Source organism: Branchiostoma floridae, chromosome 16 (assembly GCF_000003815.2).
Source record: "Branchiostoma floridae strain S238N-H82 chromosome 16, Bfl_VNyyK, whole genome shotgun sequence".
Lineage (NCBI taxonomy): Eukaryota > Metazoa > Chordata > Leptocardii > Amphioxiformes > Branchiostomatidae > Branchiostoma > Branchiostoma floridae.
Window position 1 is genome coordinate 17,632,434 of NC_049994.1, and position 16,047 is coordinate 17,648,480.

The 16,047-nt window shown below is 43.2% G+C and overlaps 2 protein-coding genes across 2 annotated transcripts; both read right to left on the reverse strand.

Moving 5' to 3' along the window:
• Nucleotides 1–4,924: 4,924 nt before the first annotated feature.
• On the reverse strand, nt 4,925–16,017 carry LOC118403039. The gene is made up of 7 exons (XM_035801475.1): nt 15,724–16,017; nt 14,895–14,981; nt 10,162–10,894; nt 9,799–9,803; nt 8,918–9,589; nt 7,156–7,385; nt 4,925–6,122 (listed from the first exon to the last, which is right to left on the reverse strand). The coding sequence occupies exons 1-7, from the start codon at nt 15,875–15,877 to the stop codon at nt 5,613–5,615; spliced, it is 2,391 nt and encodes a 796-aa protein (XP_035657368.1). The 5' UTR covers nt 15,878–16,017; the 3' UTR covers nt 4,925–5,612.
• Nucleotides 11,254–12,679, reverse strand: LOC118403204. Its single transcript, XM_035801778.1, has one exon. The coding sequence runs from the start codon at nt 12,414–12,416 to the stop codon at nt 11,613–11,615; it is 804 nt and encodes a 267-aa protein (XP_035657671.1). The 5' UTR covers nt 12,417–12,679; the 3' UTR covers nt 11,254–11,612.
• Nucleotides 16,018–16,047: the final 30 nt, after the last annotated feature.

Consider the following 16,047-nt stretch of genomic DNA (forward strand, 5'->3'; position numbering starts at 1 on the left):
AAAAAAATGCAGCACCCCCAACCCGGCAGACGGCAGGCAGCCCGTTGATAATAAAATTATAAAAGTGTTATAAAATACTTGTACATAGCTATAGCATTTGTCTTGTCATTTCTATTTTTCGTTCTCATCATCAGTGAATGACTAGCGCCCCAATGAGTTAAACCATGGTTAAACTTGTACGAGATCCCTTTCTTTCATTTCCCTTTCTTTATAATACGCAGGTAGTCCACAAAACTGGCGTAATACGACATATAAGGGAGGTTTCATCCACTCACACCGGGAAGGAACCCTACTCTTTTATAATACTCTGTGACACTGGAGGGTACTTTGTGCGTTGGGTGTTCGCACCTATATCTCTATGTTCCGTTTGCCGCAATCGCATGTGGATTGGCATGTCGTCTGTACTCGGTTAGGAAATGATGCACGTTGTTTTTTTTCGCCGTAGCTGTTTTTATTATGGATGTAATAATTTCAGTTTTCACCCCTACGCCGTCCGGTATAGTGGTTCGGGTCTTCCTTATGATTGTGCCTTAAGCGTTGTAGTTATTTGATACCGTCAAGCAGATGTTGGCCTCGTCGGAATATGCCATCTCGTTCGGGCTTTGCGTTTCCAATATTGAGGTTGGTTTGACATAGCATACTGTTAACATTTTGCGCGGTTGATAGCCATATGCATGTTATGGTTAAAACGTGTTTGATCTTTGGGAGCCTTTTTTTTCGCGGTAGCTATTTTTGATAACTTATGAAGTGTGGTGGGTTCTTTACCGTACGTGCTCAGGGTGTGGCTCTCCTCAAACACGAGACTGACAAGTCTGCAGACCCGGCTATGCTCCCAGCGGCAGAGGTTTCGTTCGGGTTATAGTAGTGGTCGTGATGTCTTATAGCTCCCTTCCTCCCCGGGGCCCCTTGATCCTGATCTTGGCTCTAACCGGTTGAACAACTTTGTAATATTCTTTCGACCGATTGCAATGTCCGGGGGACAGTTGGCTGCGAGCCCGGTCTTTATAATAAAATTCAACTACATTCTGGGAGGCGATAACCCTTACTGTGTACAAGTGGGCAAACATATCCACGAATAAATACCGTAGAAGCAATAGTGTAAATGACATGCTAGACCCAATATGTTGACTTATTCATACCTATAGATATCCATATATGTCTGTTAAGTTGTACTGTAAGTAGTTGTTGTACATGTAGACCTTACGAAAGTCGCCGTACCTTTGTCGTGTCAAAAAAGATGTTATGTAATACATGCACCGCTAGTGTACAGAACAGGTGTGTTATGAATAATAATTAGGGTCACAATTCCAAACCGGGGACCGTCCGGACTGTTTTAGGAAACGAATAAATTAAAATGTATAACTAGAAATAAACTCAAATCATGCCTACGACCTTCGTTTTTTACGTTTTGTGTATTTTGGTGTCATTTCGCCAGCTTGCTGCCGATAGACAGAACTGGAGGAAGCCGACCGACGATGATGATACTAGTATCGTATTTTTCGTTCCCGAAAGCTGCCCAGTTTTGGAAGTGTGACCTAGGCATTAGGGCGGTTAGATCCACTCACATCGGGATGGAACCCTACCCTTAAGAACAAATGTGATGGATTCTTTACCGTGATCGGGGTGTGGTTCTCTTCAAATACGGGACCGATGAGTCTGCGACCTGCTCCGTAGGTCGCAAGCAGTTCCCTAGATGGATGTACTCCTCTGGCCGGATTACTCCTCTGTTTGTTCCATTTCTATGGTTTTCCCAGCGACCTATGGAGTCTGGTAGAGGCTAGGTATTTCCGTTTATTCTCCAAGCAGAGATTTTGTACGGGGGATAGCAGTGGTCGCGAGCTCTTACGGCCGCCATCCTCTCGTAGGCCCCATTGACCATGGTCTTGGTTCTAACCGGTTGAACAACTTTGGAATGGTCGGTCGACTGGGCGCATTGTCGGAGATCAAATTGCTACGTACGAGTCGAGCCCGGTCTTTTATAAAAGAAATGAGCTTTTCAAAGAACTGTGGCCACCAAATTCCATTCTTATCTCCTCACGTTTACAGACAAAACAGGCAAAAGAAACCTAGTCCCCTCCTCTTATCACAAACCCACACATTATCGGAAAGGTGGTGTCACCTTCACCTTCTACTGTCTCCGAAAAAGAAGTCAAACCCAGATTTTGCTTTTGTTTTGTTTAGTTGAATTCATCCCTAGAATTACTGTATACTGTTTGCCATTGTTTGTCTGTCAATGTTTGTCACTTGCAATTAGCCCTCGGACAATAAACAAACAAGAGTTCGTAGACCTCAGGCCTGCATGAAATGTATTGGGTGTCTGTAGACCTATTGTTTATTTTTTTTCCTTTTCGTCCGTGGTTGTGTGGTTGGAAAAGTGAGATTTTTACCTTGTTGGTTTGACTGCACCATGCAAAAGTCTGAAATTCCATTTTGGGAATGAGTAAGCTTGGGCATGGATGAACATTACTTATTTTGGATTTGTTAAGCAGGTAACCAACCACAGTACCTTGAAGTTGTTGAGACGACTTTTCCTACCTTTTTTTGTCTCAGATGGCCCATGTAGTTATTCTGTCACATATGACTTGGCACTGGAAGGTTATTTGCATAATTTGACCAATTATATTTTTACAGTAGTTCCATAGACAATATGAATAGTGGTAGCCCCCATCCAGCAGCAACAGTTAGTCCCCAGGGTGGTATGATATTTTTATTCCATCCGTCCAACTAAAACCTAAATCTCTTGAAGTACCTAAGCCAAATTTAACAGCAGAATTTACTATTCAAAATGTCCTTTTCAATCCCATTCATAGATGGCAAGCTGCTGCTGCTTTAAAAAGTTCAGAAAGCTGTTGTAGTCAGAGTGAACACCCAGCAAACATCCCACAAAATCAATGAGCAGTTGCTTAGAGGGGGAAAACAATTTTATCATATTTTTGCAGTGACAAAATGCAACAAACGATACTAAATCTAAAACAGAACAAAGCCTCTACCACTTAACCCTGCCTTTACTATAGATTAAGCAGGCCCAAAAATCAAGCGAATATGACTAGCCCCAAACTACAAATTACCTGCATACAATACGGAAATGACAACCCCAAAGAAACAGCAAGAAGGAAAAATCATACACATACCTTTCTCTAACACTCAAGCTCTATACATTTCTTCTCCACTTTAGAAAGTTGTATCTTCTGCTGATTGCCACACAGGGTAAATGAACTTGTACCAGAACTTTAAACTCAGTACTACACAGCTCTCAAAACACCACAAAGTCAGACTAAGTAGCAAACTCAAATTGTACCTAACCAATACACAACAGATACTAATACATCATCTGGCAGGTCAGACACTGTTGATACAAAGTAACCTGATACATTGAAGGTGGCCCAGGCCAGATGATGGTTCTAGGTGTAAACTTAAAGATCTCTCAATCAACCAAAACAGATGATGGTTCTACACCCAACCGTCACAACCAAGCAGATATTGGGGGGATGCCCCATTACCACACAAAAACAGGGTCAACCTACAGTATCAAGTTCAAGCACTAGGAGGCCCAAAATCTAACCTGACCACCAGGACACCAGCAACAATCCACGTAACAAATAGTAACACGATGGCACCTTGCGTTCCGGAGATACAGCGCACGCGCAGTGCCCGCACAAAAGGTAACCTGGAATGTCAAGTTCAAGCACCAAGGGCGCCAAAATAAAAATTGAGCATTATTCAGCCACCGCCAACACATGTGCCAAATATCATCGCGCCCGCACCATCCGTTCAGAAGATATAACTCCGGAAATACCCCTCACGGACACAAAATTCGACCTGCCGCGTCACGTTCAAACGCGACAAGGCCCAAAGTCTATCCTAGGCAACAGGCAACAACCCCCTACCCACGCACCAAAAATCGTCGCAATGGCGCGTATCGTTCCGGACACACAGCGCCAAAAGTGCCCAAAAAACACCAAAAATGCCACTTGCAATGTCAAGTTCAAACGCCAGGAGGCCCAAAATCAAACCTGAGTGTCAAGCCACCACCCCCAACCCGCGTACCAAAAATCGTCGTGCTCGCACCATCCGTTCTCGAGATACAGCGCCCTAAAGCCCCAGCTTCCAAATTTTCCCACGCCCGTGAAAACCATACCTGCATACATGCAGGTAATTAATGTAATACACAGCTAGTGCGCAAAACTCTGGTATGTTAAGGCTGAAGCTAAGGGCACAACCCGCCGAACGTGCAATTTGTCCGTACGTTTTTTTGGAAGTCCACGTCCGCCACGTATTTCTGAAAACGTTCAGACTGTACAGGGCAGCGTCACCCGTACTGGCGCAAACGGGGGCGAATCTGCAGCCCGATGGCACACAAGGTTTTGCCTGCACGCAAAGTTCTACGGCGTGTCGACGTCTGCGTGCTCCAAAATCCGTCGGATTCCCTACGAGTGCGTACGGGGGCGGTACTTACCACTTACGGATCCAAAAAGATTGCCCACGTTTTGGAAGGTAATTGCATGTACGGCGGGTTGTGCCTTTAGCTTAAGGCCGGTTTGCTCCACTCAAAACGGAGTAGAACCTACAGGGAGAACTTATGTATACATTTCTCGTGTCCATTTACAGCCCGATCGGGTCAGTTGGGGTAAATGTGACGTTTGACGTAATTACCGGTTCCCGGGCTCATTTTATAACACTGTGCCCGGCCGTGCCCCCAAAATAGTAACCCTAGAGTCGAAAGATGTCCCACGGAACCACGGAGGAGGCACACCAGAAGTGTAAGAAAAAATTGTGAACATTGCAGGGTCCCTTTTCTCATTGTGACCTAAGCCTTTGCTAAATTGTCCTACTGGAAAGACTTCCACTTAGACCATGAGAGAGACTAAAGAAGAAGAAGAAAAAAAAAACAGTTCTGATGGAATAAAGCAGAAAACCCAAAGGACCAGTGGTGTCATGTATATAATTGACATCGGTATAAAATATCTTAATTGACATAAATCTTTATATTTACAAATTCAACGTCTTAATCATATACAAATATTCACATTAGACATGAACTATATAACGCTAGTTTACCTTTATCCTCGGGTAGCCTATATCTGTTGTTATATGAAATTGAAATACTGTATCTTTAAAATATTGCCGTCTGAAACTGTGGCCCGTTGACTCGATCATCATCATCGTTGACTCGATATCTCTAAATATAGCCCACGAATGTAGGTTAACAAGGTTTACAACAAAAATTTGCCTTCATTATGAAATCTTAGTGGTTAGGAAGGTAGAACAAATGACTAGACACAGAGTATGCTACACTTAATACTTAAGTCTTCATTTTTGTTCTTTCACATCTTCTTCTTTGACCTTTGAATTGAATTTGGTATTCTATGGCATTATTACACGTTTTGCAATTTTGAAGAACTATACACCTCATTTTATAGCTGCCTTGTATGATTGACAACGGGTTTGAAACTCTTTTTAAATGGCCGCAAATTGATGCGCGCACAGAAGTCATCCACATGATTAAATCAACATGGCCTCAGTACTATTATGAAAAGACCTTTTGGGAGAAAGACGATTTACTATACAGGCGTTTTAAAACTCCCAAAACGTGCATTTTTACCCCCCCCCCTTCAAAGCTTTGCCCTTTGCGCATGCTCTCCGTACAATTCGAACAAACCCTGGATGATGTCATCGTCCCCCCGCCTGACCTTGAACCCCAAGGACACCGGCTTGGACGGGATTTCCCATGATTCCACCTGTAACGGGTCTCCCAACAGAGCCTCGTTCTCATACAACATGGCGATCTTCTTCAACCGGTGACTCAGAAGGTCACCCTTAAGAGACGGGTACCGCCCCGACTTAACGGCAGACGCAGCCGCATCACAGCAGAAACGGATGTATTTAGACTGATTGGTGTGCCCGTTGAAGTCTAAGTCACTCTCCCTCACGTCAAACCGCTGAGAATGCGTCACGGGAAGCTCCGAAGCGAACGGTAGGCAGGATGTCGGCCGGGGTCCCGTCCCTCTCCGCCGTAAGGTTTCGGGAAGGGGGACGGGCCGGCGGGTAGTGATGTCCACCACTACGCTCATTACGGAGAAGCGGCACAGCACCACACCGGACCCCGCCAGTCGGACATCTCCCTTCAAGAAAGTAAAAAAAACGAAACTGAATTATTACAAACCATATTACAAAAACAGTCAACAGTATTAAAGCTATATGTAGACATCCAAAAACTATGTTACACACCGGACCCAGCGAGTCGGACGTCTCCCTTCAAGAAAGTAAAAAATGAAACTGAATTATTACAAAACCATATTACAAAAACAGTCAACAGTAATTAAGCTATATGTAGACATCCAAAATAATGTTACACATCGGACCCAGCGAGTCGGACGTCTCCCTTCAAGGTAAGATAATGAATATCCTTATTGCAAGTTCGAAGTAACAAAGTAAAGCAGTGGTATACATAATGTTTTACTTAACAAAGAAGGAAAATGGGGTTTATAGATAAATTAAACGGGAAATGATATATAATTGCTTTAATTAGTCATGGTGGTCAAAAACAAAACTGAATTTTACAAACCATATTACAACAAAAAAAAGTAAACAGAAATAACGCTAAATGTAGACATCCAGTTAGGCTAACGGAAATGTGACGTAGTCCTAAATATCTATAAGCCCTTTCACGGAGATAAGAACGCATGTGCGGCGACAAGAATTCTAGGTAACACGTCAAAGGTTAATGCCCCTTAAAAAGTAAACAAAACCCGTCTGAACATTGTTATGCAAATCGAAATAATGGTCAAGACAATAGACTCTAAGTGTTTTCGTTTTGGGGCCTTTACCTTTGACATATGAACAGGAATTCTTGATGCCGCACATGCGTTCTGATCTCTGTGAAAGGGCTTATTGTAGCCTCTACCAGGCTCGGTGGATCGGTGGTCTAATTGTAGAAATTGGAGAAGACACATTAGTTACGCTAGGGGAGGCGGCTGGCCAGTAAAAACATTATCCTCATCACATGGTGACTCTTTTTGTCCAATTTCTACAATAAGAACACCTATCCACGGAGCTTTGTACAACTTCTACAATGAATTAGACCACCGATCCACGTAGCCTGGTAGAGGCTAGGCTTATTGTACTTTGTTGTGAAGTGAATACTGTAACCCAAACCTTCAGCTCATATGACGTCCTGCCGACGTGGCCGACTCCCACCGTGACCACCACAGAGGAGCGCGGCTTGACGTCGGTGTAGAAAGCTGGTTCTAGAAGGAACTCCTGGTACCGCAAGAAACTGGTAATCGTCTTCAAGTAGCCGGGGAGGAGGAAGACGGACTTCTCGGTGATGGCAGCCAGACGGGCGAAGCCGATCAGCAGAGCGAGCTTCCACGGCGTCACGTTACCTGTGGAAACACAAAAGTGGGAATTATTAAATGGGGGAATGATGCATGAAAGCTTGTGATTCATTTTGCAACACCTTGAATCAAGCATCATGAATGAATTGTTAGTTTCACATAGTAGTATACCAATAAGGTGCCCTGACGGACAGTTCACGGTTGTTATTTTTCTACTCTCCAAGCTCAGGTTAAGCTCCGGCTGTTTTTTAGTCGTTTTTATTGGGCTTTCTATTTTGTATTGTATCTTGTATTGCACTTCAAGAAAAATGACAAAATAGAAAGCCCGATAAAAACGACTAACAAAAAAAAAACACGTTAACAATACAACTGGAGCCTAACCTCTGCTTGAAGAGCAGTTTTTTCACTTTCGGGCTTGACCCCTAGGTAGCCCCGTGGGACACCCTGCTGCTACTGGGCTATATTTGGGCACGGCAGGGCCCCGGAGTTTTTAAACTCTTGAGTTAAAATCAACCCTGACCTGCTATTTTTTTTTAAATTCAAGTTTTATTGCAAATTCTTGCCCGTAGGCTAATTGCAGGTAACATATAAAAGATTCAAACAGTGTAAAATACAATATTACAAGTGTCTAATCTAGTCTAAAACTAGTAAAACTTAACTCTAGATCCTGGGTTATTGGGTTCGACTTCTTTTTTGAAGACAGTGGAAGACGAAAGATCCCACCTTTTCTATTATGTGTGAATTTTGTGATGTTAAAAGGAGAACTGTTTTCTTTTTGTCATTGAATGTGAGGAAGTTTGGGTGGAATTTGGTGGCCTCATTGAAATGGATAACTTCGAGACCCTATTCTATTCATCAACTTAGCAAACATAACAAGTCTAAACGGTTCTAATATAACAGTAAGACGTTGCAAGGAGGACTAATTTGGATGAAGAAACCTTGCCACTTCCGGGAGAAGTGAATAGATGTTCAATACTCCCTAAAATATTGTCCTTTTGTTGTCTGGATGTCTTGTACATACACTGCTCTAGAACTTACCATACATTGTACCCATTACAATCGCTGTTCAATAAAGGTGAGAGTTGATATCAATTGATGAAGCACAATATGACCAAATGCGCAGAAATTGAAGAACCATAAAAGAAGTTCAGGAATCTCTTTTATTAGTCTCATACCCAAATATTTTGCAGTTTGACTGATTAGAGACTAGATTCATTTATGTAGTTGAAGGCAATACGTGAATATGCGCATATAGCATTATTATATTATTACATTAAAAGTTTTTAACATAAAATTCAGAAATATCTGTCTTGGTAAAGCCAGAATGATTTGGTAACAAAAGCAAAAATACTGGGCACTTTAATTTGTTTCGTTTGCCAGCTTCTACATCGATCTGAGACTACATGAAGACATTTCAACAACCATCAACTAACATTATTGCAGCTTTATAGAATGAGCATACATAGTAGACTATAATAAATGTAGTTGTTTGACTTCAAAGGCTTGTAAAGCGATAGAAAGTTAAAGTTTGGATTTGTCCTCATCAAAGAAGTCGAGACAACATTTCACAATATCGTCACTTTCTCTCTTGACTTGAAAGTGGAGACAGTGCGGACGGCCCGAGTCTTCTGCTGCCTCCACTGTTACATTCTCTCCTTCTTTTGTTTCATTCTGAAACAACAGAGAGATCTTCTTCACCCTGGATGGGTCCTTCTTGAGGAAGATGCCTTTCCTAACCAAAGTAGCGATGGCGTCAACACAGAAGCGGATATACGTCGTGAAGTTGGTGTGTTCGTTCGCATCCGAGTCGCTTGGGAGGGCGACAAAGTCGTGGCGGTGAGTTTCGCCTGGACGTAACGGTGTCGGGACGTCAAGTCGCGGCAAGGAATCCTTTTTCGGAAACAACTTCCTCAAGTTGTCGGGAACCGCAGTCGGCTTTCTGGTCGCAATGTTCACCAGGACGCCTTGACCGAGAGAACAGCAGAGCGACTCGCCGGTAGAGGCTAGTCGCAAGTCTCCTTCCAGCAGCCAAGATGTCCTGCCGACATGTGAGACCGACATTGTCGAAGTCACCCTGTCTCCCGCTCGCAGTTTTGTGTAGAACGCTGGCTCAATCCTGAACTCCTGATACCGCGCGAATCCTGTCACGGTCTCCAGAAGCCCGGGGATGCGAAGTCGAGCCTTGTCTCCCGATAAAATTGCCAGCTGATTTGAATCGATTATCGCCGCCAGAATCCAGAGTTTCAGATGCCCTGAAAAGCAAATAGATGGAAAAATAAGGGCGGCAGAAGTCAGGAATAATTAAAAAGGTACATCGTCGAAGGTTAGACATCCAGGTAATATAAGCCAAAAAGCAGCGTCACTGACAAAAGATAGCGTATTATCATGTTATCTTTCACATCAATGCTACCTGAACAAATTAAACTCAAGTTGCGTAAAGAGGCAAACAATGAACTGAAACAGAATCTGATGAATACAAAAAGTTTTATTGCAGCTGTTTTTCATAATGATACTGAATGTGGATTATGTACAATCAAGTTAAACTGCTTAGGGAAGTCTCAGTCCATAACTTACAAATAAGGAAAGTACAGTTATTCCCCATCTTATAAATAGATCTGAATCCTTCTAGTAAAATACCATCTTCAAGTGACTACAAGTTTGTCAGTTTTCAATACTTAATATCTTATCATTTTTAAGATAAATGATATCTTGTCACTGTGTGAGAGTAAAATTACATTTTACAGTTGAGTACAACAGAAATATCTATCATAAGGACCAACATGCACACCTTGACTTTTAAATTCAACTTTTGATAAAATCTCACAGTTTGGCTTTCTCAGTGTAAAACTGCACAGTGACCTGGGTAATCTCTTCTTCCCCCCTCTTAATCTGAAAACAAAGGGTTTCTGCACAACCCTGATCTTCCCACACTTCCACTGTCAGCTCATCCCCTATCAGAGCCTCCCTCTGGTACAGGATGCCGACTTTTCTGATTGGACAGAGAGCGGTGTCCTTGACGACGGAGAAAACGTTTTTACGCGCAGCTGCGGCAGCTGCATCCAAACAGTACCTTAGATAGGCAGACTGGTTGGTGTGCTGTCGGACATCGATGTCGCTGTTATTCACGGTAATGTTACACGCGAACATTGGAGCTGGTCTTTCTTTAAATGGCCCAGGGATAGTCGGCCTATCATGGCCTTCCTTACTTAAGTTCTCAATCAATTCATCTGGCCACGCTATTGGCCGTCGAGTCTGTCTGTTGACTCGAACCATCTGAGTGGAACTACGACCAATGATGTCGTTGCTGGTGTTGCTGCGGATATCGTAGTTATAGAACAGCGAGGATCGGCCGACATAGCCGAGGTAGGTGGACATCATCAGCGAAGAGTCGGGTTTCACGACGGCGTAGAAGCGCGGTGTGAACTCCACTTTTTGGTAGCGAACGAAAGCGGTGGCTCCGTCGTTCTGGGGTCCCGTGTGCTCCTTAATCAGCGGACGGATCGCGGCGATCCGGGCGAACTCCAGCATTCGCAGGAACGTCCAGGCCTGGACTCTACCTGCAGCAACACAGGCCACACCAATTCAGTCAGTCGTTTTATGCATTTGCAAGAAAGAAATATTGTCAGGTAAAAATTTGACTTAAAATGAAAAGAAAACTACCTAAAGCCAAAAAAGCGAAATTTAAAGTACATCCAACAAACACGCTTTAAAACAGATTTCATCAACTACAGTAGTAAATAAATTAGTTTTTGATATATTGTTTTTTAGTATAATGATGAGTGTACCAAAGAGTCAAGTTATCAAATTGGTGTGGCCTCTAGGTGCTGCTTTTAGCATTCAGGTCAAAGTCAAAACAAAAGACTTGAGCCAAAGAAAGAAAGAACAAAGGGCCCTTTTCATAAATGACAACGGATGATCTTTATTGCATACCCATGCCCAACATGGGCTAAATATATACTGAGTTAAGAGAAAACTAAACTAAAAGTGTAGCGAGATTATATGACATTTCTTCTAAATCTCCTGTCTCTTCCCTCTTCTTCAAACTTGTGGACGAATAAACATTAACAACATGCAGAACCAGAGCTTTATATACAATAAATTGGGGTGTTCTATTGCTGCTTTTAGCATTTAGAAAAGTTGTGAGGTGCCTGAAAGATTTAACCATTCTCTTCCCTTTCAATGTTTCATGCAATTTTTTCCAAAACAATAGAAGGGTAAAATTTAGGATAATCCTTACAATTCAATGGACTATATTCTCAAATTCAAGCTAATATCTCACAGTTTGGCCTTCTCCACATAAAACTGCACTGTAACCTGCGTAATCTCTTCTTCTCCCCTCTTAACCTGAAAACAAAGGGTTTCTGCACAACCCTGATCTTCCCACACTTCCACTGTCAGCTCATCCCCTATCAGAGCCTCCTTCTGGTACAGGATGCCGACTTTTCTGATTGGACAGAGAGCGGTGTCCTTGACGACGGAGAAAACGTTTTTACGCGCAGCTTCGGCAGCCACATCCAAACAGTACCTTAGATAGGCAGACTGGTTGGTGTGTTGTTGCACATCAATATCACTGTTATTCACGGCAACTTTACACACGAACATTGGAGCTGGTCTTTCTTTAAATGCCCCAGGGATAGTCGGTCTATCATGGCCTTCCTTACTTAAGTTCTCAATCAATGCATCGGGCCATGCTATTGGCCGACGTGTCTGTCCGTTGACTCGAACCATCTGAGTGGAACTTCGACCAATGATGTCGTTGCTGGTGCTGCTACGGATATCGTATTTATAGAATAGCGAGGATCGGCCGACATAGCCAAGATAAGTGGACATCATCAGCGAAGAGTCGGGTTTTACGACGGCGTAGAAGCCCGGTGTGAACTCCACTTTTTGGTAGCGGACGAAAGCGGTGGCTCCGTCGTTCTGGGGTCCCGTGTGCTCCTTAATCAGCGGACGGATCGCGGCTATCCTAGCGAACTCCAGCATTCGCAGGAACGTCCACGCCTGGACTCTACCTGCAGCAACACAGGCCACACCAATTCTGTCACTAAGTTTCTTGTCTTTGAAAGAAAGAAATATCATCAGATAATCAAAATATGACTTAAAGTCAAAAGAAAACTACAGCCCAAAGCAAAATTTAAAGTACACTCAACAAACATGCTTCAAAACAGATTTCATCTACAGTTACTACAGTTAACTGTAGTAAATAATTAATTTTTAAAATAGTCTTTTTAGTATAATGGTGAGTGTATCAAAGAGACAAGTTATCAAATTGGTGTGGCCTCTTAAGGTACTGAAAAGAACTTCCAGATACAGAAATTACAAAATTAGGTAAATTATTTTATTTGGTAGGTGTGTCAAAGACACATTCCAGTTATTAAATTGGTGTGGCCTCTACGTGCTGCTTTTTAGCATTTAGATCAAAGTAGAAACAAAAAAATGAGCCAAAGAAAGAATGAAAAAAGGGCAACTTTCATAAATAACAAAGATTTTTATTGCATAATGGTACCTATGCCCAACATGGGCTAAATACACTGAGTTACTTCAGTTGGAGAAAACTGAAGTGAAAGTGTTGCAAAGTTACTGGGTATGTTATATTTTATCGAAATCTACAAAGTCTTCTGTAAACGTATGTAGACAAATAAATGATATATCTAGGGGCCCTACATAGCGGCTTGTTATAGCACTGCAGCGGAACTTCCAGCTTTGATTACATCTGAATTATCTCTTTATAAAGCAATGAACTTTCTCTGTAACCCCTGGAGCTCCAAAGACCATGACTACAGCCTAGAATGGATGTGTTGCTCTCATTCCCGTAGAACTCCAAAGTGCACTGGAAGATGGCTTTCTCTCCTCTCTGGATCTGGAACTTCAAGGAGTTTGCCTCTGTTCTGTCTTCCCAGGAGAAGACGTGTAGACGGTCTCCTTCCCTTGCTTGTCCAAGAAACAACGCTGCAACTTTCTTGAGACGGTTGTTGCCACTTGGATCATTCTTAAAGTAGGCGTAGGCGAATTCCGTTGCTCCCTGGGCTGCATGGTCAAGACAGAACCTCAGATACTGGGCGTTGTTGACGTGGAGCATCGGAGCATCTGTGTCACTTCGCATGACGACAAGGCTCGTCTTGAACGCGGTCCCTGGCGGGTTTTTTCCGAATGGCTGTACCATATTTGGGCGCGGACGGGAGTGGGAACCAATCATGTGCTTTGGGATGATCCACTCAGGTAGAGGGGTGGGCAGCCCTGTCTCAACGTTGAGCATGACCATTTGGTTGTACCACTGCAGGATAGGAGGGGTGGAAGGGTCCTCGGCAAACCCTTCCCCGCAAAACCCCCAGGATGTTTTCCCGATGAACGCGTGTTCAGCGGTGACTAGTAGTTCCATATTTGGCCTGATGACGTCATCTCCAGTAAAATCTGGGCTGAAATCGATTTGCAGACATCTTGTCGCGCTTAAGCCGTGCTGATTTGTAAACTGACGCTGACGCTGAGAAAGAGACACAACGACCTCGTGACAGGCCTCCCCTATCGTCTGCATTACCTTCCATGGAGGCAGCTTTCCTGTAAGTTGTAGCAAGGAAACCAAATCAGCTGGCCTTCAAAACTTTGCATTTTGTCGCACTAAAAACTGTGAGTCAACAATCAAATTCTACTTTTGGATATTAATGAGCTTGCGTCATTCCGCATAAGCCAGTCAATGCCCAGTGACTGCAATATGGCTGACAAGCAGCAAGCACTATGGCATGCATGGAAATACGAGAGCAGCTAAGCAGACAGAGTTTTAGGATGGGGTTGTCTTTGCGTAGCAGAACTGCTAGAGCTAAAGGTACAGCAACCATGCCACTAGCAAAGCTGTGAAGGTCCAAGGAGTCATTCTGCGCAACTTGACCCATTGTCCATCTAGGGTCAAGGCCACTTGCTACAAAGCGCTGGTACATCCCCACTTGGAATATAGTGCCATCGTCTGGGACCCGTACACCAACAAAGGGATACAGGCAGTGGAGGCCGTCCAGCGCAGGCCGTCCATCGCACCGCCCGTGTGACCCTTAATGACACAAATGCCCAAACACGTGGTACCCTCTCTCCGAAATCAGGAGGAATGCCCGCCTCAACTTTTTCTAAAAACTTGCTGATAATATCATTAATAAAATCAAGTACTAGTACAGAGTCTACTCAAACCTGCCCAAGGGTGTACCCGGGGAGTCACCAACTTAAATACTAGACCATTCGCACAGACTCCTATAAATTGTCATTTTTCAGAGTGGAATACCCTGCCTGGCACAGTAGTTAGTGCTTCTGCTGTTGAGTCTTTCTGCGCCAGGCAGGAGGCTTGCCTGCCCTAATCCGGGACCTCAAGCTATCCACCCCAACCCTCCATGCTGCCCCTTGTGGGGCTTTTTGGGAGGGTAACCCCTAGGTAGATGTAGATGTACATTTAAGCTTGCAAGGCAAGGGGCCAATCGACCAGACAGCACAAGATTGTGTATTGCAGGCTACAGTATTGATCAGCCAATTAAAATGGCAATGAAAGCTTAATAATGTGTAAAAAGCAGAGTGTCTTACCAGATCGATCAAAGTCGAAGGGGTGGAGTTCGTAGGTCGCGATGAGTTTGGTACCGTCTTCGCTAAGCCTGGTCTTCATCTTCAATCCTGGAAAAGTTTTTAAAAATTATTTTGCAACTCAACTCAGATTTATGAAAGCTACTAAGTAGGCATCCTGGTAAACGATATTTAAATGCAACTTCAATCTCTACAATTGCCTTAATGTCCCCATCCGAAAGGATGATGCAATTCATTTCTAGTCGTGACATGAACCAAAGAAGCCGCTGGCTCTATAGAGCTTGAACCTGATGTGGCAAGTAGCAGAGTGCACGGACCACACCACACCAAACACCTGTTAACAACTGTTACAATTTGTAAACTAAAATTCCCAAACAAAACTGGTCGAACATTGATAAATGCACTGTCATTCTAAAACTTAGCCTTGTATCCAGATACAATGTAGCTTTTAAGTCTCTTCTGTTCTTTCTGCAAATACATTCATCAACTCACGGCTCACGCCACAGTCCAAGGGTCAATGACTCATCGGTCAGTATGTACATGTATATCATGTACTGGCCAAGAAACTGGCAGTAGTGAAACCGTTAAGTTTTTATTAAAAAGGAACAAGGCAGCTTGTTCAGTCTAATATGTATCATATTTTAGTTGTTAACATCGAGGTAAAGATATGCATGCACTATCCGCAAAAAGAAATTCAAAAGCTATTATTAAAGTTCACACCAAAAATTCAAGTCCGTAACTATACGCCCACCCCATAAATGCATGACGTCTGACCAAGATATATCGCAAGAAGGCTTGAGGTCTTTGGGCCTTTTTAAGGCTTCTGTATTACCTTGTGCCGCGACTAGAGACCTTGAGAGTCCTTCCTGTCTAAACGCATGAGAAAGAACAGAGAATCCTCCGTCTTGCAACTCCTCCAAGTCTTCCTTGCAAAGTACCAATCTATGACCTTTGACCAGTGGTAAAGGGATGTTGTGTTGACCCATTATGAATAGAATTTAGAAGCAATGTAACTAAATTTTCTGCTATAAAATTTCAAAACTTTAACTTTTCAGTACTTTTCCGTGTGTTCCAAAATATTCATATCTGCGTATCTCTGCAAGAATAACTTTTAAGTCCCTAACATTACACCCCTCTAAGTCAGTGCGGCATCCCA

What these genes read in the sequence shown, in the direction of transcription:
- LOC118403204 (XM_035801778.1), bottom strand. Translation starts at nt 12,416, where the DNA reads ATGATATTTCTTTCTTTCAAAGACAAGAAACTTAGTGACAGAATTGGT.
- LOC118403039 (XM_035801475.1), bottom strand. Translation starts at nt 15,877, where the DNA reads ATGGGTCAACACAACATCCCTTTACCACTGGTCAAAGGTCATAGATTG. An exon ending in GTCTCTAGTCGCGGCACAAG is followed by an intron (nt 14,982 to 15,723) that starts GTAATACAGAAG and finishes AAACTTTTCCAG; the next exon opens with GATTGAAGATGAAGACCAGG. An exon ending in CTTTCAAGTCAAGAGAGAAA is followed by an intron (nt 7,386 to 8,917) that starts GTGACGATATTG and finishes GTGTTTCCACAG; the next exon opens with GTAACGTGACGCCGTGGAAG.